Source organism: Hemibagrus wyckioides, linkage group LG22 (assembly GCF_019097595.1).
Source record: "Hemibagrus wyckioides isolate EC202008001 linkage group LG22, SWU_Hwy_1.0, whole genome shotgun sequence".
Lineage (NCBI taxonomy): Eukaryota > Metazoa > Chordata > Actinopteri > Siluriformes > Bagridae > Hemibagrus > Hemibagrus wyckioides.
This window is the reverse complement of record NC_080731.1, coordinates 10,454,172-10,476,630: the sequence shown is the minus strand read 5'-3', so window position 1 is coordinate 10,476,630 and position 22,459 is coordinate 10,454,172. Positions and strand designations below refer to the sequence as shown.

The window sequence follows — 22,459 nt, the reverse complement described above, 5'->3', positions numbered from 1 at the left end:
TTTTCCAGACGTCAATGAATGTGAAAGGGATCCGTGTAAAAATGGAGGGATCTGTACGGATTTGGTGGCCAACTATTCCTGTGAATGTCCAGGCGAATACATGGGAAGAAACTGTCAGTATAGTAAGTATCTAATTTCTGAATTTTAATTTGTTTCTCTTCTTCATTTCTTCCTCATTTCTAAAACTTTCAAAGCACTTTATTAAGCCAGGAGGATATTCCATCAAATTTCCCATATGAAATCCATGCAATCATGTACATGTTTATATAAACAGACAATGAGGACAGTAAAGCTGACACGTTCCCCACTGGCAAACTGCAATCATGGTGTTGACAGTTCTATCAAGATAAACATACTCGACAGCGAGGTCATGTGCTGCTGTTACAGCAGGAATTGATGAATAACTATAAAACTATGACCTTCAGCAAGGTTATAACCAGCGGTGCAACGATTGGATGATTTGGATCGATGCATCTACTTAACAGTCAACTACTGAAATGAATCGTGGCAACAATCATAAATTATCATCAATTTCAAATCATAAATTTTTCTAGATTATAATTGATTATGATTTGAATGTTATGAAAAAGCCTATAGTGCTGACACTTTTAAAGTAGTCTGTCTTTACGGAAATTAACGATAGGCCTGGCCCAGATTCTGAATAAAGCTAGTCACATATTGATGAGAGGCTACTATATTATATTCTAATGAAATATCAAATCATTGCTTTTAGAATAAAAAATTACAAAATATTTGAAGAATCCTGAAATTTTTTGTATCATCTTAAATCACTCCTAGTAATAACATGGCTAAAGGGGTTAAGAATATGATGTCATTTAATCATATAATATGATAAATAACACAGTGTTAGACATAACAGAAATATGTATTTAGTAGGTATTTTGTACAGGTATTAAAGGGTTCAAAATTGGTTCAGAATCAATGAGAGAAAATGGTGTGGAAATTAAAAAGTAATAACTTTCAAATCAAACATATTACATCCTTTTATTGCTATTGTGTATGAAATGCCAGTGTGACAAACAATTCTAAAGGTATACACAACACAATGCCCATTAGGCATTAATCATTTTCAGCCACACAAATTTGACCCTTTTAATCAACATCCCTGTATTTCAACATTCTATTGTTTTTCCAAATCATACATGTACGCTGTGGTCATTGAGGCCAGGAAGTAGAAATGTTATGGGAAATGAAAACACCCAAAAAATTAATGAAAAGTTTCATTGATCACATATTCACAAATTTCTTCCAAACATTATTTTAAAAAGTGCTTTTCAGCTCCAAAAAAAGTGTTTTTTTTCCCCCAATGGGCCTAATTTCCTGTCCAGAATTCATCACTTCTTGCAAACCTTCCTACAGGATCATCATAGTAGTATCAGCAGGAAACTTTGTGCAGAACATTATATTTTCTACAACTCTACAAACAACAAATTACACTGCAAAGGTTAAGGATGCTGATATAATAGCTGGTAATTATGCTGGTAAGCTATAGCATCGTATTAGAAGAAAACATCGTGAAGCCATATGAGCAAGATGGCAAAAGTGACCCTTGAACTAGCATTAGTGCTAACAGGGCAACTAGCAGCTGAATGACTCTTGACTGTATATAAACAACATTATTAGCAGTTGTGTTATTCTGTTCTAACTGGTTAGCTAAAGAGGGAGCATGGATACTGGATGGGGAATGTAAGCATATTACCCCTGTTAATTCAGAATGAAAAAGAAAAAATAAATGTTCTAATTCCTGATCGGGACAGTAACTGATTATAAAGACACATAAGTCTTGACCTCACCAGTTTCAGAAGGCTTTTATTTTTTCAGTATTCTGTAATGTGCAACGAGGGGGAAAAAAGTCTACCCAATCAGCAGTTATTATGGATTCTCAACTGTCCTCAGAGCAGAGCAGAGGAAAGCTTTAGGTTTGCCCACAGACTTAATCAGCCATTAAGCTTAGCTCCCATGGGCTACTATGCTAACAGAATTTACTTGTTAAGTGGATGTGATGATCCTTGATAAATTGTGACCTGGAAGAAGAAACATTATGACTAAAAGCACACCTATTTTTATTTCTGAATCATAAACAATGCAAAACAATACATATGTATAAAGCACTGTATCTGTCTAATCTAACCCTAGCCCTGACGGGCTCTGTAGCAAAAATAGAGCTCCAAAGTCAGCTAAAATGAACGATTTCCACAGCGTTGGTTTTGTTAGAAAATTGTAATCATTATAATGTGGTTGTGTAACTGTATAATGTATAATGCAACGCAACTGCATTGCATGAATAATTAATAGAATGCTGATTCTCACGCACAGTGTTGTTTCCACAAAGCACATTGTCACATTCGTGCATCATGTCAAGATGTGTTATTTCACCCCAAGTAGATATAGCTAATAATGCACAGAAGATTTAGTTCACTGGCAGGAATTAGGTTCTATATGTAGCAAGAGCCTAATACTTGTTTGGATATGTGGGTTTTTTTTTTTTGTTGGCTACACAGCTTGCTAAATAAAGTTTAACACCGGATCCTTTAATGCACAGTAGTGGTGTGTGATCATATTTAGACTATACATGTTTATAAAACACTTAAACCAGCAGGAATTTGCTCCTGAGTGGGAAAAAAAAGACAGAATGGTTCAGAATGGAACTGAGCTTAGCCATGTTTTTCTCTCCACTGCTAAAAATCGATTGTGGGTAAATTCCAGCAGCCGTTTGACTGACACTTTTTTTCCTCGTGTTTCACCTCTTTTGTCAAGTAGAATCTCTACCATCTGCTTCTCTGTCTGTAGCCGTTTGGCCCGTACAATCATTTGCATGGTGCAAGCTGAAGTATGTGTCTGTCTGTTTTGTAGTGTAGGTAATGTGTCTTGCTCTTGAGAATGAACAATGCAAATGTAGAGGTAAAAAAAATAAAAATAAAGGAACTCGCATGTTTAATCTGGGAGAGCATTTCGGGATTCAAAAGAAAGTGAAGAGCTTAATATATGATGCACAGCTCATTTGAACAGATCTCTGGGTGATGGTAGACATGTGTCACTCTTCTGGCCATTTTCAAATTTCTAAAAGCAAACGAATAACAAAGCAAATGCATTTTTACCCAGGAATGAAAATGTCACTCCAATTTGCTTTGACATTTAATCTGGGCCTGCATCATGATATAGCTAACCTGCGCATATTGTCAGACTGTTTGCATATTTGTGTTTTCTTCTTGGTAGCACAGCTTTGGAAATTGAAAAGATATGTTCTGCCCTATCTGCCCCCGTTATGATCCTGCAGTACATATGCAGTTGTGATGCTTTGCATGGCCCTGAGTGCACATTAAAGAGAAGATCAAGAGCGAAGATCAAGATAGAAATCCATTAAATCCTTTTTGAAGCCAAGCTTTTACTTCAACTGTTCAAGCTTCATTACTGCTTTGGACCAATGACCGAGAGTGTGTTTTCTAGAAGAAGGAATTACTTCTTGAAAACTTGCATGTGAAAAGAAAAGACCAAGATCATATTTAATGAGACAGATGCCTAAGACCAAGTATAAATGTCAGCATAAATAGAACAATCCAATAAAGAACATGTCTTGAAAGTGGATTTGATTCCTGCCACCTTCACAAATTGCTTCTTTATATTTAAAAAAAAATGCAATAAGAGCAAAGGGCATAAAACCAGCATAAAATTATTTTATATCAGTGAGTATGTCAGTTTATAGGAAAGATTCATTTCTGTATCTTAAAACAGCTTCTCATCAGTTTATTATTCAATAAAATACAAAAATATATATTTCTTCCTCTAATGACACTCATATTTGTATATTATATATGATATATATGATATGCTTTATTAAGCTTTTCCTCGTATTCTTTTCTTATATTTAAGGTCTCGGCTCTTCCAGTTTCTCCTGTTTTTAAACAAATACCTTGAAATTCTGGATCTATCTGATGTTATGAATAAATTATTTAAATGCCCATTAATGCATGTGGAATTTTCAACATTGTTGAAATTGAAATTGATCTGAATTTTTTGTTTGCACAATATTTCAATGTCTCTTCTATCACCCAAAATCGGTTAGGAATTTTGCTACTTAACGATAGTTCTGTACTCATATACTCAGTACTTTGGAGTTGTACAGTAAAAGAGTTACTGTATGTACAGAACTCTGTGTATTAAGAATTAAGCCAGTCATGAGGCGGTATATTAATTATCTCTCAGTGTTATAAGGTTCACTGTACTAAGGACAAGCAGACAACATCACCAAAGTAAAAATATAACGTACAGCATTTGCCCTGTTCCAGAGGGGCTTATGTTTTATCTCATTTTTTATACAGCTGAGGGTTAAGGGCCTTGCCCAGAGACCTTACGGTGGCCCTGGGATTTGAACAATCTCTTAAGCAATAATCCAACACCTTACTCACTAAGCTACCACATCCACAGCATTAATAAACTGTTAATATTGGCAAATGTGTAACTGTAGTGTTACCCACATACTGTATGTGATCCTTATATATCAGTTTTTGTTGCAGCAGAAAGTAGGGCGAGACTAATAATAAAGAAAGCTGGCATACGGTTGTGTAGAATAGCTTATAGAGCGGTATGGGAGCATCCCGGACCATCTGGTTGCACTAATATCTTTCTAAACTCCAATATCAACCTAAAAACATTGCCTGGATGGTATTTTGGGAAACTGCAAATATCCTCTCAGTGAAGTATCCTCACACCTGGGAATGGAAAAGTGCTCTCAAGCTTAGGCCCAGGTGTGTAATTTTGTGTATGTGAAAGAGAGAGAGAGAGAGAACAAAATATTAAGATGTTCCTGTGCGAAAGTCTGTTGGTGTTCTTCCCCACCACATGCAGCCAGGCAGAAAGCAATCTCCACTTCCTTTACTTCACACTCTTCTATTCATTATCTCAGTCTTCAGTGGAGTGCAGACACTATTTTTAACGGTCGATCTTCCAGAGTTTACCTGTTCTTCCCACAGTAATTCAGTAACGTTTTTAACTTTTTACATTATAACTCGTATGTTCTAACGTTTTCTCATCAATCTAATAACCTCAGCAGCATTGAAGGACTGGAAACCTATACAAAAATATCTGTATATATGGCTGAGTCTGTGCATACATCAAAAAGGATGACAATATGCAATATATATGGTATATACATATGTACATATAATACCTATGTGAAACCTATACTATACAGACGAAGTTCCAGGGTTACGTTCCCACTATAATCATTGCTAATGGGTAAATAAACACATATCCATACAGATTCCGTATACAAACAATGGCAGTAGAAATGTACTGAAGAGCTCAGTACTTTAAACATGTCACTATCGTAGGATGCCACCTTTTCCAAAACTCAGTCTGTGATATTTCTGCCCTGCTTGATCTACCTCGGTCAAGTGCTATTATTGTGAAGTGAAGCAGTAGACCACACAAACTCAGAGCGGGGCCGAGTCCTGAAGCACGTAGCGCATACAAATCCTCACTACAGACTTCCTAACAGTCAGAATTTACTAAACCAGCACATAGATCATACATTTGTGGAACATGTGCTTTTATAATTTTATATCTTCAGAATCAGAATCACCTTTATTGTGAATAAGTACTGTGGGTTTTACATGTACAAGGAATTTGTCTTAGTGTATTGGATTATATGAAGCAAGGGAGCATAAATATATAGAACCTATATTAAAAAATATAAGAAATTAAAGCAAAGAGAAACAATAACTGTATAGTTTGTTTGTTTATTTTTTTTTTTACATTTTTTTATCTTGATGTAAAGAAAAATGTATGTGACATGTCCTGCATTAATGTTGTCTACTGATTAGTAGCAGTGTCTGTGCATCACTGACCTGCGGTGGTATAACAACTCATTTTATGGTAATAATGTAAAATGTGATAGCCTGATTAAGTTATGTGAATTTATTTCTTCTCTTTAACTAAACAAAGCTTGTCTTCAAGTTATGTGAACTAGAATGACCTAGTCACCTAATACTAGCTAGGCAATAAGCTTTTAAAGGGAAAAGTGAAGCTTTGCTCTAATTTCACACTGTAGGCGCCGCCATTCACACTTTCCTTTAGGCCCTATGAAAATAATTAAACTTTAAGATCTGATGATCAGATCATGATCAGATGCCTAATTGACTCAGTGTTGTCTAATGCAACAAATGACTAATGTGAGCTGACCTGCACCTGATCTACTATTCACTAACACCCAAAAATTGCTAACCTTTTTTCTCATAGTGTACATTTTTCTCTCACAGACATTTGTTTACACTCTCTCCCCTGATTGGCTGCCAGCTATCACATGTCACTGTTTAGTCAAAGTTCCATCTATTCATCCATCCGTTTTCTATATCCGCTTTATTCCTAATTAGGGTCACTGGGATCTGCTGGAGCCTATCCTAGCACACATTGGGTGAAAGGCAGGGGTACACCCTGGACAGGTCGCCGGTCCGTCGCAGGGCCACACATATAGACGAACAACCACGCACACTTCAACTCACTCCTATGGGCAATTTAGAATTACCAATCAACCTAATGTACATGTTTTTGGACTGTGGGAGGAAACCGGAGTACCTGGAGTAAACCCGTCCAAGCACGGGGAGAACATGCAAACTCCACACAGAAAAGCCCCTGCCTGTTCGAACACGGAATTCAAACCCAGAACCTTCTTGCTGTGAGGCAACAGTGCTAACCTAGTCAAACTTTTTACATACTAAATTTTGAGGTATTATGCTAGTTGATGTATCTAAGCTGGTATTTGATTTCATGCTTATTCAATATCAGACCTAACACTCTGCTGACACAGTGCTGACTGTGAATTATTATTATAAGATCATTCAGGGCGACTCAAGAACATCAGATTATAGGGTATTTTTTTCTCCCCTGACTGAGTAATTGTAGTCCAATCATTTAAAAAAGTTCTAGCTTCATGAATCTGTTTTGCATTGCAGTTCTACAGTAACATTTAAAAAAAAGACCATTTATGACTCACAAGATATATGTGCATTTCTTTTATTAATATTTGTCTTATTGTACATATATATATATATATATATATCAACTTGCTATATTATAATTTATTCTCTTTTTTATTATCCGTAATACAAACTTTACTTTTTTCCGCTTATTTTTTGCTTTTTTTTCTCCTTAGAAAACATTTCTGTTTTGTTGTGCACAAATTCAAAATCTGCTACTGGATGGAAACCCCACTTCTTTCTCACCTTCTCCCACCATTAGCTCTGTCGTAGCTCTTGGCCCAACAGTGTGAGCTTGATGACTGCTCTAATTTGCAGAGTCTGTAGCTCGGCCTGCTGGGAAACGGGTTTGGCTGTCATGGCAGCACTGTGCTGTCTTTAGGGATGACTGCTGACTTGTGTGGCGAGGTCAGTGTGAGAGCGTCTCACACAGCTCCTCACTAAAGATCATCATCTGCAGAGGGGAAACGTCAACACTGAGCCTTGGCTGGGAAAATAAATCCGAGGCGATAAGGAAAGTCTTCCCGGGAGGCTTGTGTCTCATGACTTGCTAATGTTATTTGGGATCAGTGTTGCAGTGGTGTTGGAAACTAACATTTTTTTGAGACATAGTTGGTTTAAAAATATTGAAATAATAAGAACATATCAGGTAACTGCTTTGAAACTGGAACGGTAGAATTTAACTGTAGAATTCAATGACTGATTTAGTTGTAGTGTATAATAGTGTAGTGTATAATCTCTACACCTGCAGCTTGCTTTGTTTTTTAAAATGCAGCTATAAGGTACAACACTATTTGAAGTGTACCAACACTGGGCCTTCATAACACATTTATAAGTACTGCATAAATATTTTATAAAGCAATAGTACAGGATTTATGTAAGGCTTATGTGAAAACCTGTGAGAAAACATGAAAGTTTGTTGGACTAAATTACTTTGGCTTAGAAAAGAAAATGCAGTAGAAACTTTTTTTTTTATAAAAATGAAAAGCTGCCCTGGAGGCCTCCTGGTGGTCCAGTGGCAGGATCCCGCCCTCTCATTGCTGTGGCCTGGGTTTGATTCCTGGGCAGGGCGCCACCCCAGCCATTGAAGAGTGAACTCTCAGTGCCGGTCCTAAGCCCGAATATAAATGGGAGTGTTGTGACAGGAAGGGCAACTGGCATAAAACCTGTGCCAGTCTATGCAGATCAAATGATCTGCTATAAACAGTGGACCCTGCCATTGCGCGGGACAAACGCTAGGACAAAAAAAAGAAAAAACTGCCCAGGAATATTTTTCTCTTTTGCACGCATCTCAAACACAAGTACTAACATTTTTAAGCCCCAAAAATTAACGTATCTGATTACTTGTGAAGGTTTAACCCATCTTTATGCACACTGATTTCTCTTAAACTGACTCTGTACCTGCATTAAGACAGTCTAGCCTTTCAGCAGGCATGCAGTTTAATACTTAAACAAATTATTAATTTGTTTTCATCTTTTAGATTAGGATTTATAGACATCTAACTGAGTTGCCTGTTTTATGTTACCATAGAAGCACCTGTTGAGTGCAGTGATGCAGCAGATCTTGAGCATTGCTTTATAAAAGTTATGCACTGCCTATAAATGTGCTATAAAGCTTATATAGCTATAGATGCTGTTCAAGTATTTTATTAGCATCCCTTGGAGTCTAAAAAAAACGGAGCGTTTTGGTCTTCATTATCATCTTGTGAAAAAAAATAAAAGCGCCAAAATTAAACGGAAAAAATGAAAAATGAACTTTGTATTGTTTTGACATTGTTGAACTCTAAAGCCATGGATTTGCCACAGAGACAAAGTCTGCTGAGAGCATGTTGTGAATACAGGTGTCGTAAGTTCATCCCATGGCATTTCTTTGCTTTGATTTCTCACAAATCCGACTTTTGATTGAAGGATGAAAAGGGATAAGACTGAAACTGTAACACATCAGATTCCTTCAGATAGTGCTGAACAATTGAGATGAATTGGCTCTGAGCTAGTGAGCGCTTTACCTCTGTAAATATTAGCAGTCAGCACCTGGTGTGCGGGGAAAGCAGGGAGCTGTCACGCTACAAATTGAATTGAAGATGTATATCAACAGAAGGCCCTACGTGAAGCCCTAAACAATCAGAGCACAGCGATGCAAAAGCTTCCCCATTATTGGATGTGCTACAATTCTAATAGACATGGATAGATCCAGCGACATTTTTATATTTCCTTTCAATTTATCTATCAGTATGCAAAAATGATGATCTCTGTCTATTTGTAATAGATAATAAATCAAAGCTGTTTAAGGTAATGGCCACCTGAAGCCTCAAGGTGCAAAGCCTCCACCTGTCATATTGATTTAAAGTTTCAAGTAGTTTTTTTCCCGAACTGTTTATAGTTCTATAAATCCATTTCATTTCACAACTACTAAACATTCTCAGCAGGTGAAAGGGGAAAAAACACAGCTTTTTTTTAATCCATTTTAGCTGATCTAAATTCTTTGGCAAGTCATAGGCCATAAGTTATGCTCTGAAATGAAAGTGATGAAAGGATCATGATGCTTTCTAGTGAAAAGTCTTGTGATGTTATAGTATAATGTAATAGTATCATATTAATAGATTATGACTTTGATGGTGGTATTTTCAGCTTCTGAATCTCCTTCTTTGCTTCTGTCTGTTACTGCATTACATTAGTGGATGGGTAAAAACAAGATGATCTTATAGAGTTTATCTGCTGTTCAGTTGAAGTTTAGGGAGACAAGTCATTTACACACTCAACAGTCACACTTACTTAGTAACATCTCAGCTAACTAGACAGAAAAGCTTAACAAGCTGTTGCCAAAATGTATCACCGTTCTGGATATTTAGCTCTGTAACCCTCTATGAAGCAGGCTTTAGATATAAAACTGTAATAATAATGATCGATGATCGATAATTCACGTTTGAGGTATACAATTGTACACAATTTTCTTTTTCAATCAGATCGCAGCAGCCAAAGATCAAACCTACAAACAAAGAGTAAAGACAGAAGTAGTGTCATGTATAAGAAAGACCAGAGAAGAACCTACACATTGACACGTCCTCTGTAGCATCTGAACTGTTTCAGTTTCTTAAATCATTTATCCGGAATGCTTCTTGTAGTTTGACAAACATAGTGGTGAAAATATTTTTTCCTAAAACATTCCAGAAGAAACTTCCTTGAAAGAGAACAAGGTTAATCTTTGTTTTCAAGAAGGAAAAAAAAAACTTGAAACTACATACAAAAGCATACAAAAGCCCTTCGGATTCAGAAGGAAAAACTGATAACAATATATAAAATTGTCTTAAGCAACTTTCTTAAGCAATTTTTGAATGTAAAGCTACACGCTTAGGTGCAGTAGAAAGTCCTTTTAAATGAAACTCTTTCTTCTTTGGCGCAGTTTGTTTGAGTTTGTGTAGCAATCGAACATAGGTGTATGCCGAAACAACCGGTCTAAGACCATCCCCCCGGGGCAAACTCGGTACGGTTCCAATCAATCTCTAACACAGTTCGATTGCAGTGAAAAAGCGAGTCGATCCTGAATCGCCACACATAGAGGAAGTGAACAAAACATGCCGTGTGTATTGGGTTGCAGTCGACATTTTTCTGTAGACGTGAGCTTCTGAACTGAGCCAGAGGGCAGAGCTTAGTGCTGCAGAAATGTGACGTGAAATGAGATTGGGAATGACAAAAGAAAAGAGAAAATAAACAGTGCATGCCATACACAAAGTGCTTTAAACTTAGAATTATCTAGTAATTTATTGAGTATGGCTACTATGTTCTCCTCATTTTGGAAGTTTGTTTGCTTGTTCCATTGTCGTCTTTCTAACCAGTGAATGAAGAAGGTTTCAGGAAAGACCTGTAGGTGATCCTCATCCAAAGTTTTATAGATTTTTTTGCCGATTTTTGGTTCATTTAGTTAATCAAGCTTATGAATTTTGCTCTGATTCAGGCAAATGGATTAACAGATGTGAGCCTAAGCTCTCAATGCAAATAGAGTCACGGATCTGATGCTGCAAAGTTTTATTTTCAGCCTCAAAAGCTCCACACACAGCTCACAGAGTGTCAGATATCTTTTGTCATACCACATCAAATCTGATTGGTCAAAAGTTGTTGATAAATTTCCTTTTACAGCTTGGCTCTGATAGCATGATGGTAGTGTAAATAAAAGTTGTGTATTACATAAGAGGGATAAAACGCTTCAGTGTGTGCTGCATTGCATCACCTTATTATTGATAAGTTTATTATAATTCTATATTCTTATATATCACTTATTGACATACACCAACTTCAGAATCTTGAAGTTTATAATCTAGCTTTCATGTCATTTATTTCAAGATGATTCACTAATGCCAGTAAGTTCCTAATCCAACAACATTCTCTCATGGAAGGTTCACATTCATATCTCTCGTATAAAGTGTAAATGTGACAGACGAGGTTTGATCCTTACTTTCGCTTCAGCACTGACAGTTCAACCATTTGGTGTGCCAGCTTGTTAGAGTTCAGCTGTGTGAAAGCATCTGTGGAGGTGTAGATGATCCAGCTATCCAGATCACACCAAAGGTACATTTTAGAGACACATAATCTTTGTGTGACTACAGTATTATAAATATGTATAACTTGTTCATTTGTAACAGATACAATCGTATAAAACTAAGGTCACAATTTCCAAAGCTCTATTAACAGAAATATCATTAGTGGGTGCAGGTGGGAAAATACAGTATGTTGAAAGGAATGCTGGTTGGATATTAGAAGAAAAAGAAAAGAAACAGGAGTCAAGGCAAATAGATTTTTTCACCATTTTTTTTTATCATGCAGATAAACTCATTACATTTGCATGTTTTTTATATTTTGATATCAAATGTTTGTTTTTTTTTTTACTTTTTCCTGCTCCATAGTTTCACATATAATAACAGTAGGAAATCTCCTAAGTGCTATCAGACCTTTCATCTTCCTCATTTTCCCTGCTGCCCAGGTGTCTCATCATCGCTATTGTTTGGGTGCTGTGTCAAAACACATGTTCATTAGTCACCACTCTCCCTGCATCCTAGTTATTTTTCCATGCCTTGATCTTGGTTGGATTCACATTATGGCAGTGACCTGCGGGGCATTATGACAGTGTGTTCCTGAGACACACTAATGACTGTTGTTGCACTGAAGGTGCATCAGTGAATTCACAAAAAAAAAAAAAAAAAATTCATTGAATTTGTTCATACAGTCCAAAAATTAGTATGTAATGTAAAGTATACATCATCTGTTGTTTGTGCTCTGTAATGTGCTACTTTAATTTACAGTTATGTCACTTTACCATGAGTATTTCAGCACAATTAGACTGACCCTACGTTCACTCTAACAAGTGACACAGCAACAGATGACCACTTGTTTTCTTACGCATGTGCACAAAGCAAAGTGAGATATTCTATCACTTGGTTCAAATGATTCCTTGGATCACTCCAAGGTGCACGTGGTCCAAAGTTTCTTCAATTTTCACTTCCTACCTGCAGTTAGTTCTCATTTACTGTTTGATTCAGAAAAAATGGACTTTCAACCATGGTTTTATTTTATCCTAGCATACATGATGTGTCATAAAATATTTTCAAATGAAGAGTGAAAGGAAGTAGTACAGATAGTGATGAGTGAAAATAGCTAGTACAGTTTTGATAATCCATCAAGGTAGGTAGTAAAAAGCCTATGTACAATGTGAATCAATCTTAAATATAATCTATTTTATCTAAATAATCTATTTTAAACTAATGTGGTTTGTATCAATTACATATTGGCTGTAGCTGATCATTTTCAGCTCCTGCTGTTTCTTATATGAATTAAAATATATGTTTAACACAAGCACCAAGAGTAGTGGTAGATACAAAATACAAGCTCTAACTCTGTGATTTGTTTCTAAATTAAGAACAGAAAGGAAGAGGAAGATGTACTGCCAACAATGCATGTTTGTTCCAGCATGCTTTCTATTGTCTTCCTTGTGAACAAATTAACAAATATTAGCGCATACAAACCAAAATTTCCTTATATGTCCTAGCTCCGCCCACAGCCACTCTCATTCTAATACTTTCTATAACTTTCTCAGTTATATATTTCTTGAATCTTCTAAAAATATTTTGGTAAAATAAACCCAAACTATTTTTTACAATTAACGTGTAAAAAAAATGATAATAAATAACAAATAAATAAATAAATAAATAAATTTAGACCCTGTCATAGACACCTGATTAGAATCATAGTTACATAAATCATTTATTTACATTTATCCACAAAAATCAATAAAAGCAAAAGGACAAAAAAGAGTTGTGGTTGGTGTATTATATCTGAAATATTCCCTTTTTAAGAAAGAAAACCTAGACTGCTGGCTCTTGAATTTCACACATAGCCTGTACAGTAAGGACTTTAAATATTGTAATAGTATAAGAGAGGCTTTGAAAGGCTTTCCAAGTCATCCAATGAATAATTTTGCTGAACAGACCAATTCCTTTTCAGTACTGTCTCTGTTTAATTTTGACCTTTTTACTCTCTTTCTTACAAACATTTACTAAGGAAGGCACTTTCAAAACCTCTGCCTCTCAAGGACATTTATGATATAGCAGCTGAAAAACTTGATGCAGAAAATGTCACTGGTGCTGTTACTGCTCCGCTGAGCAAAAGTACTCCTGGCTAAATGAAGTCTTAAGTGATTCCAAAAGATGGGCATAGCAGGTTGCAGAAAAGAAGCAAACATGCTTTCTTAGGTGCTCTATTGCCCAGCTTATTCTCCTTGTGGTCAAGAACAAGAGCTGCTCGGGAAGCATTCAGGTTCTGATGCCAAGTATCTACACACCAAAGCACATTGTTTAACAAGCTGAAAAGAGGATAGAAGGCTACGCTAGGCTTGTAGTATCGATTCAGGCGGCGATAATTTAAATTTTAATTGAATTCTAATTGAAGGAACTTACTGAATTGTAAACAGGGGAACATTAAACAGTCTGGAGATAGTACAAAGAGCACTAAACAGATTCCATGTAGATCAGTCTTTGGCTGAGGAAATTTTCAGGTAGAACCTTGTACATGTTAGATGGCTAGCATTAATTCAATCTTTTCTCTTAACCCTGAGAGAGACAATAATAGGCCTAATAAAGCATTTTAGGATGTGTCCAATTTTTTCAAGTATTATATAATTTGTAGTAAAGGAACCGGCTGTCTGGGAGAGTAAATCTATAACTTTACAGCTTCCTTGTTCTTTATGTTATCTAGTATAATAAAAACATTATAACATGTTATAACAAGCAAGTAAAAAAGACAGTCTGGAACGAATCTATGGTCCCACATCCTGACATTAATTCTGCTGATGAGTCACTAACACTGTAACGTGTAATGTTGAATTTGTATTTTAGTCTTTAAGTCAATCATGCCCAATAGGGTAATGTGAGTGTTCCTAGAAAGGGTGAAGAGCATTTTTGGTCATACCTTTATTCTGAAATCATCAAAAAGTTAGAAACCATTTTGAAAAAATCTATAAGCCCACAATTCTTCTAAAAAGGATGCAAAACAATGCACTAGAAAAGAAAAAAGAAAGTTAGCAACATAGGCTTGGAGATCTTGTACCATTCATCTTCTACATACCCCACTGATACTAAGAGCTAATAAATCTGTCAGAGAACCACCACACCATGTAACTTCATAGAGCTAATAAAAATAAAGTCTTTTGTACAACCAGGAACTATAGGTCTAAAGTGAGTTTATGAATCTTAATGAAAGAATGAATGAAAGAATGAAACTATTAATCACAGGTGCAAATATGTATGTAGATCAGGACAGGCTATATATGTGTAGATTATAGAATATATAGGCAACAGAAAATGGAATTTAAAATTTATTAATAACTTTACTTTTCAAAAGTAATCCCATTATGTATAATATCATTTTGTTATAAACTAGAAAACAAACCCACTATAATTTATTGGGATAGATATAATGCCAGGGCCACCTCACAGCTCTCGCCCTGGTCCTGAGTGCAGGTTAGTGTCTGTGTTGAGTTTCTCTGCATGATCTCCACCAGGGTTTCCAAAAAATATGGCAGTAATATTCCCAAGCTTGGCTCTTCACAATTTTGACTAGATTAAAGCGGTTACTGGGAATAAATCAATGAATAAATGACAGCATGTAGTGTAGAACATACCAGGTAACTTGAATGAGGCTTGTACCAGACTATACACTACAGAGATTTTTTGTAATATCTGATAACATACGGATCATATACAGTAAAACTGGAAAGTCCTATTTGGTTGGTTACATCCACAGGCAACAAATTAGAGGATAAAAGGTCGATCAAAACTTAAAGCTTCTGTTTAGTTGCATATGTTATTACACCTGTGTTACACATATGTTATGTCATTTTGTCACCACATCACAATCTCCAGGATACGACTCCTACAACTACTGGGAATTGCCTTATATATGATAGTAATCACAAGAAAACAAAGAAAGCTTATAATGTTTAAAGAATCAGTCCAGAAAAGAAAGAAAATAAACTCTGTATACTGTATGTAATTTGTGTGTGTGTGTGTGTGTATTTATGTATGTATCGTAAAAGCCTCTTTTTTCCAGTTTTATTCCTTTTTTTTTTAAGAAACCATCATCTCCTTCTCAAGAGTGTGCATTTTTTGCACTTATTCACAGTGTCTGTCATTGATATGCTGGTACAATAGACAAAAGCACTCATCCTCAACAAAGTGGCTAAATTCATGTTAGGTTAAGAGCATTGCCTTGGAGGACAAGAGCAAGGAAACAATCTCGATGATGATAGCTTGTCACTGAGTAAAATGCTGGCACATGGCACTGAGGAGCAAACAAGCAAGAGAAGTGTGTTGGAAAACAAGACAAACAAGGACTGTGACTCAGGTGGTGCAGGGAAAATGACAGGCTACAAGCGATGATAATGGACCTGAAAAGATGTCTTGGTGTCATTTTTGTATTTTAGCCTCAAATAACCTGAATATGTACAGCTAGTCTGTATCTTTAGATCAGGATAAGATCATTCACACACATAACTAGCAGCGGAATGATGGAATTTGTGTGACTGTTCTAGGGATGGACAAATCATACATTAATTGTCTCGTCCACTGAACAAGTAAAATCTCCCTAGCTTAAAAAAACAAACAAACAAACAAAAAAATCTGAAGCTGACATAATATAACATTTGGTGAGCTAGTTAGCTAATTATGTGCATTAATACAGATGGTAACACTATCTGGCACCTTGGCTGTCAGTATGACTAACTGCAAGGTTACAGTGTGTAGTAAGCAGGAAAGTTGTATATGCTTTGTGCTGAACTTTATTTTCCTCTGAATTTCCACCTACCTGCATGTCCATAAGTCTGAAAAGACTTATTAAAGTTTGTTATCCATGCATGCTAGACACATCACTGCTCAGCCAATGTGTGTAGCACAGAGAGGGTTGCCTGATCTGTCTAACAAAAAACAGCCTAAATAGCAAAACTCAAAATATGGAACTCCCACACATACATTACAGTCACTGTTATGTATTCCCAGTCACACATTGTAACTAATCCATAATGCCATCTTCACATACCCAATCTTAACTCTTTATTTTGTTTTCCATATTTTTTACAGGAGTCAGGGCATCTTTCATAGCTGGCTAGTATTGTGACTGAAATCAGGCATGGGCAAGCAAATGCAGAGCTTAATTTGAACTCTGGAAGTGAACCTCCAATCTTTAAATTCACTTTTAGTTAAAGATCTAGAATATCGAAAATAACCATTTTAAAATCAAAATTCCTAATACGTTTTTGATCGATGGAAAATGCTTATATATGGCATATGGTACTTTTTGATTAATATTTACTAGCCATAATACTGAATAAGGGGTTAATTCTCCATGCTGGTCCCAAGCCTGGATAAAATAGGAGGATTGCATCAGGAAGGGCATCCGGACTAAAACTGGTGCCAGACTCAAATATGCAGATCAGATGATCCTCTGTGGCGACCCCGAACAGGGAGCGACTGAAGGACAACAAAAATAACAACTATCCACAATGCTGGAAATGCCTGCCAATCTGTTACTATGGAAACATTCACTCATTCACAGTCCCTCCCTCACAAAAATCTTTTTACCCTGTCTCATCATCTAGCACAGTTTTAAAATTCGTAAAATATTTCAATACAAACATTTAAGTTAAACACATTTCATGCAATATATCAAACCTTTATCCCAAAAAAATCAATCCACAGCACAGTTTAAATGTAGCTCAATTAATGGGACATGATGGACTTGGCAACCCTGGACTTTTTTTCTTTATCTTGTTTTTAAACCTATTTATCTGGACACAAAACATTAAACTTGTCTACATTCTAATTTAATATGCTCCCAAACACACTTTCCTTCTTTAACCTTCACATAATTAACATTCAGATACAGAATGTTCTCAAATATCTTGTCTGTGTCTTGCCCAGAATGCTCTGGCCCACTCGGTATGGAAGGAGGCATCATCTCCAACCAACAGATCACCGCCTCTTCCACCCACCGTGCTCTCTTTGGTCTGCAGAAGTGGTACCCCTACTTCGCCCGCCTCAACAAAAAGGGACTGGTGAACGCCTGGACTGCTGCCGAAAATGACAGATGGCCCTGGATCCAGGTAACAGATGCACAGAATGACACTGGTCATGGGCAAATCTGTCTTCACTGAATGAAAATGAATGGTTAGGACGTGCTTTTATTAAAAGGTTTGAACTTAGGGTTAGGGTTAAGGGAAGATTAATAGTTAATAGTAAAAGACTCATAGTAGCTTATCTTAGAAAAATGCCCTTGAAATGCTAATGAATTTTGCATTAGATTCGTGAGGATCATCGTAGGCTGCCTACGTATAAACTGAGTGAAAATGCTTTGCACTTGCCAAGCCGTTGTTTCTCTGAAACACCACCATGTTCGGATCCAAAAACACCTCCACGTCGGATTTGATGTTCAAAGCTCAGATTCAACTTTGTCCAATTTTACGTTAACCTTTTTTCATCGATTAGATGCTCCTTCATATAAGACGGAGCTCACTAGTAACAAGACATGGCTTAGCAGTTACAGTGGAGGCATGACTAATTACTTTGTGTGGCTCAATATCGAGGGCTGTTTAATATAACCTTCAAGACGTATTAGTTTTCTCTAGGACACTAAACTCGTTTTTATCCAATCCAAAATAGGTCAGGAATCAGTCATAATGGCTCCGTAGCTCTCAGATGTATTTAAACTCATTGTTAGTTTGTCGACACAGTACAATTTCATGCAACCATTTATTTGTCCTCTAATCTTCTCTAGAGGATGACCGAAGCCAGAAATTTTCCCTTGTGATTTAGATACATGCTGGATTTAGAAACATGCAGAATTGCATTAGGCTCTATAAATGATCTGTGTTTTCAAAAGTGTCTTGATGATGTAGCACTGCTTCAAACTCACAGTAAAAATGCTTATCATTCATATAGTACCTTACCGCTAACTTTTGCAACAAGCGTACCTCAATACGCTGAATGGCCTTATATGAAGCAACTTAGTTATAGACCATTATATACATTATATTCATTTCTGCCTTGCTTCTGCCTAAGTTTACATCATGTCATTCCCTTGTTGTGAACTTTGTTGCCCTGGACAACATTTCTGCCAGTGCTTACAAACCCTTACAACACGATCCTTTTCTCATATATAATTCAGACTGTGTTTTCAGACTGCAAGAACGTTGTCATTGCATCGCTATGATTTGATTGATCGATATTGATGTTGTGGAACTGACAAAGCAACGTATCAATGCATATCAATGCTGTGCCACAGTCTCTCCTCAAGATCATTTGGTATTCTTTGAAACTATCTGCACTAGAGAAGGTTTGATTGATATGCTAGACAATCACAGTGGAGAGAAGTCTCACTCCATTTACTTTCATTTCCACAATGAGTGGCACCCTGTGAAACTCTGATTCATTCCTTAAACACACCCTTGTAACATGCACATTGGCTGAAGATCCCTGATTGAATGAGAGTGTGATACTTTGTCTCTGATAACACTGCATGAAACAGGTCGACCAGAAACAGTTAAACCTGTTACCCTGCATTACTATTTCAGTTAGAGTTTTGTCTTTAAACTCCCAGATGCATATTTCACCCTCCTGTAGTTGCACTCTTTACTTTTCTATTTTTCTTGCACAGTTCAATTTTATTTTTATAGCACTTTTAACAATGGACATTGTCCCAAAGCAGCTTTACAGAACATAAGACATAGAACAAAAAGTTCAAGATTAATATTAGACTTATATTTCAATTTATTTGTATTAATTCCTATTGAGCAAGCCTGAGGCGACTGTGGCAAGGAAAAACTCCCTGAGATGGTAAGAGAAAGAAACCTTGAGTTAGAAGGGAACCTCATCCTCATTTGGGTGACACTGGAGTGTATGAATTACCATAAACACCAGAGAGTGTGATTATGAATAATGTGCTTTCTACAGTCGTATACAGTCAGTTGGAGTTGTGAAACCAGGAGCTCCTTAGCAACTCATAAATTAGCTCAACATCTGAGTTCATTATAGATTAAACACCAACTCCTCCAAGCTGAAGCCTTCAAATGCTCAATGATGGAGATACAGCATATGTAGAATGTTATTTTGTGTATTGATTAGGAGGTTGTTGTCCTCAAAGTTCCCATGGAGTTGGCATCTTCTCTTCGAATGTCCGAAAGCAGAATCTAACTGGAGCTGGTACATCTCTAGATGCCTCAGGATCCTCGCAGGGCTGGCCTTTTCTCACTGAAGGTCCAGAATCTCGATGAAGTGGAACACAACTGGAGCTGGCGCAATCTAGACTCCTCGGGATGGGTAGAAAAAAAGAAGCCAGTGGAGAGGAATTAGCATGGAGAGGAATTTGCGTAGTTGCTGATAATAAATTTATATTATAGTTTACTATATATTTCTAAATACAACATATGAATTCATAGATTAACTGCACAGAAAGCCACAATTTTAATAGTTTAAGAAAATGCATTTAGAAAATGTTCATGTTTCGTGAAGAGAAAGGTTGTTCCCTACTTACAATATTTCTCTAAACACTAATGACGGTTAAGTGATTCTCAAACATGCAGCCAATTTTAAAAGAGCGCACTACTTACTTGCCAAAAATGTATTATTACACACAGTCTAGCTGTTTATATTCATTTTAGGGCATTTTAGTTTTGACAAGAGACAGAGTGGGAAAGGACTAATGCAGGAAAAGCTTGCTGTAAAAGCAAGAAGATGAGCCTCAGAGCTAAATGTCAGTGACATGAACGTAATCATTTCAGCCGATTTGTTATGACCTCCTAATGTCATTCGACCACTAAACTAAAGCAGCATTAAAACCCTAGTATCATTGAAGACGTTTTATGTGTTTCAAAGGCCAGGTAATACTTAGACAAACCTTTCAAAAACTTATTGTTGTGATTTTTTATTTTTTTATTTTTTTGGCTATGCACACAGCTAGAGGTTGCTTAATGTGGCGCCTTCAGGCTTCTGGGAGAAAAAGGAGAATAGAAGATGTAGTGAAAGAAAGAAGGAACATCAAGTACTTATGATGTTTGTCTGGCTTTAATGATGCCATATGGGAAAGGGCTCGGTGCTTTGGAACAGTGCACCGAGTGAATTGTAGGAAAATGGGTGGGTAGACTTAGGGCCATATGCTCCAGTATGACAACATGAATAGGAAAATCCTGTGCACGCTATGGGTTAACACTCATTTTGTGTCTCTCTGTGTGGATTTTGTAGGGCACTTTCACACCTAGGGTTAGGGTTAATCCATTTGCCTGAGTCTAAATCAGAGCAAAAGTAATATTTTCTGTCACACAGGCAAGAAAAAAATAACTGTGGGGTTCAACTCATATTTATTGGTTTGAAACGCAGCGATGGAAAATGGTAAACAAACCTTTGCTAAGTGCATGTATAAATCATAAAAAACACATCAAACTAATTAAATGAGATAATTATGTGAAGACCAACAGCCTAAGACCCCACTGAAATTCTGACAAAGTTTTTCTTTTTCTTTTTCAATTAGAAATAAATGGAAGGTTTTTGAATATATAAAAGTAAATGTTCAATAACTTGAATATTAAATATTCAGGATTCTGCCCACTTTCTAGGTAAGCAAATGTGTGATGTTGAGCATGTTAACTGCTTTGTACAAAAGGTCAGATTTGCCTCTTGTCTGATCTCATCTACTGAAGCATGTGTTTAGACGACACTGATGGATTTGATGCAAAATGGATCATAAGGTTTTGCACAAACCTGTAGAGTCCATGCCAGCTTGAGTGCACAGTGTCATTAAAGCAAAAAAAGGAGACAAATCATGAAACGCTGACATTCATGTCGATATTTCTAAGATTCTACTTTTCACACAGTAACTTAATTTGTAATTAAAACTCATCTAACTAGAAACATATACAAAATAGAAGAATTGTCACTAGAAAGGTCTTAGACTTTTGGACCCTACTGTGTAAATGTATTTTGTGTAAATCATTCAGTGTTTATTTTTCTGTTTTTGTTTGTCTGTCCAGATTTTAACATCTCAGCACATTTCTACAAATTATTTTGGCTCAGTTTGCACCTTGGGGTCTGTTTAGCATCCTGCCTCCCATAATGCAAGGCATGTTTGGTACACTTCCTGCAGTTAGGTCAATTTAAGGTTGAATTGCTTTCTCAATGCTGTCGAGCAGCACTAGAGTTCACATGGAGCCAAACCGTGAGCACAGGATCTCGGAGCGTCTGTTTTGGTCCACACCTTCGTAAAAAAAAAACACAGCGAGCAGGGTTCAAGTCAAACGGACTTAATGCCACATATGTGAAAATACTCTTAGATTACTGTATTTAATTTATTTTCTCTCTTTGTCAACACAGCGCTACCTCAGGTGATGTAATGCTCAACAGCAAAATAAATCAAACTTAGAGCTGCGAACAACAACATAAATAGTGCTTATGATTCTTAATCTTGTGGTGTGTGTGTGTGTGTGTGTTTGTGTCGCGTGTGTTTAACCGAGTTGGTGATTAGATAGGGATGGTGTGTGTGAGATTTGTTTGTGCTGTCTACATCTAGACTGTCTTGCAGACATGCGATTGTTTTGTAGCACTCAGGGGAAATTTCTTTTGCCTTGAAGTGGACAATTTCCAGATTATATCTCTGACATCAAGAAATTTATGATTGAAAGTGTGTTGCTTTTGGGCATTTAGACAGTTCGGTCGTCTACACACACAGGAAAATTTGTGATATATTCCGCAGATTGGATTTTTTGACATCTTGCTGATTTGCTGGAGGCGTGCATAAACACTGAAGATAAATGAGGATATGTTAAAAGGTACAATAATTAAGCAACATGATAATTGTATTAGTTTCCCAGCACAAGCTTAATGTACATGCTTAATAAGGATAGGGATATGTGAAGTTATTAATTAGATTCATTAGAT

General features: G+C 36.5%; 1 protein-coding gene across 1 annotated transcript in view; it reads left to right on the top strand.

Annotated features, from left to right (window-relative positions):
• The window catches only part of edil3a (EGF-like repeats and discoidin I-like domains 3a), a 176,933-nt gene that overhangs the window by 108,398 nt on the left and 46,076 nt on the right, over positions 1–22,459 (top strand). The window contains exons 4-5 of the mRNA XM_058375476.1: positions 9–122; positions 17,456–17,637. Coding sequence (XP_058231459.1) covers positions 9–122; positions 17,456–17,637 — 296 coding nt within the window. The remainder of the gene's footprint in view (positions 1–8; positions 123–17,455; positions 17,638–22,459) is intronic.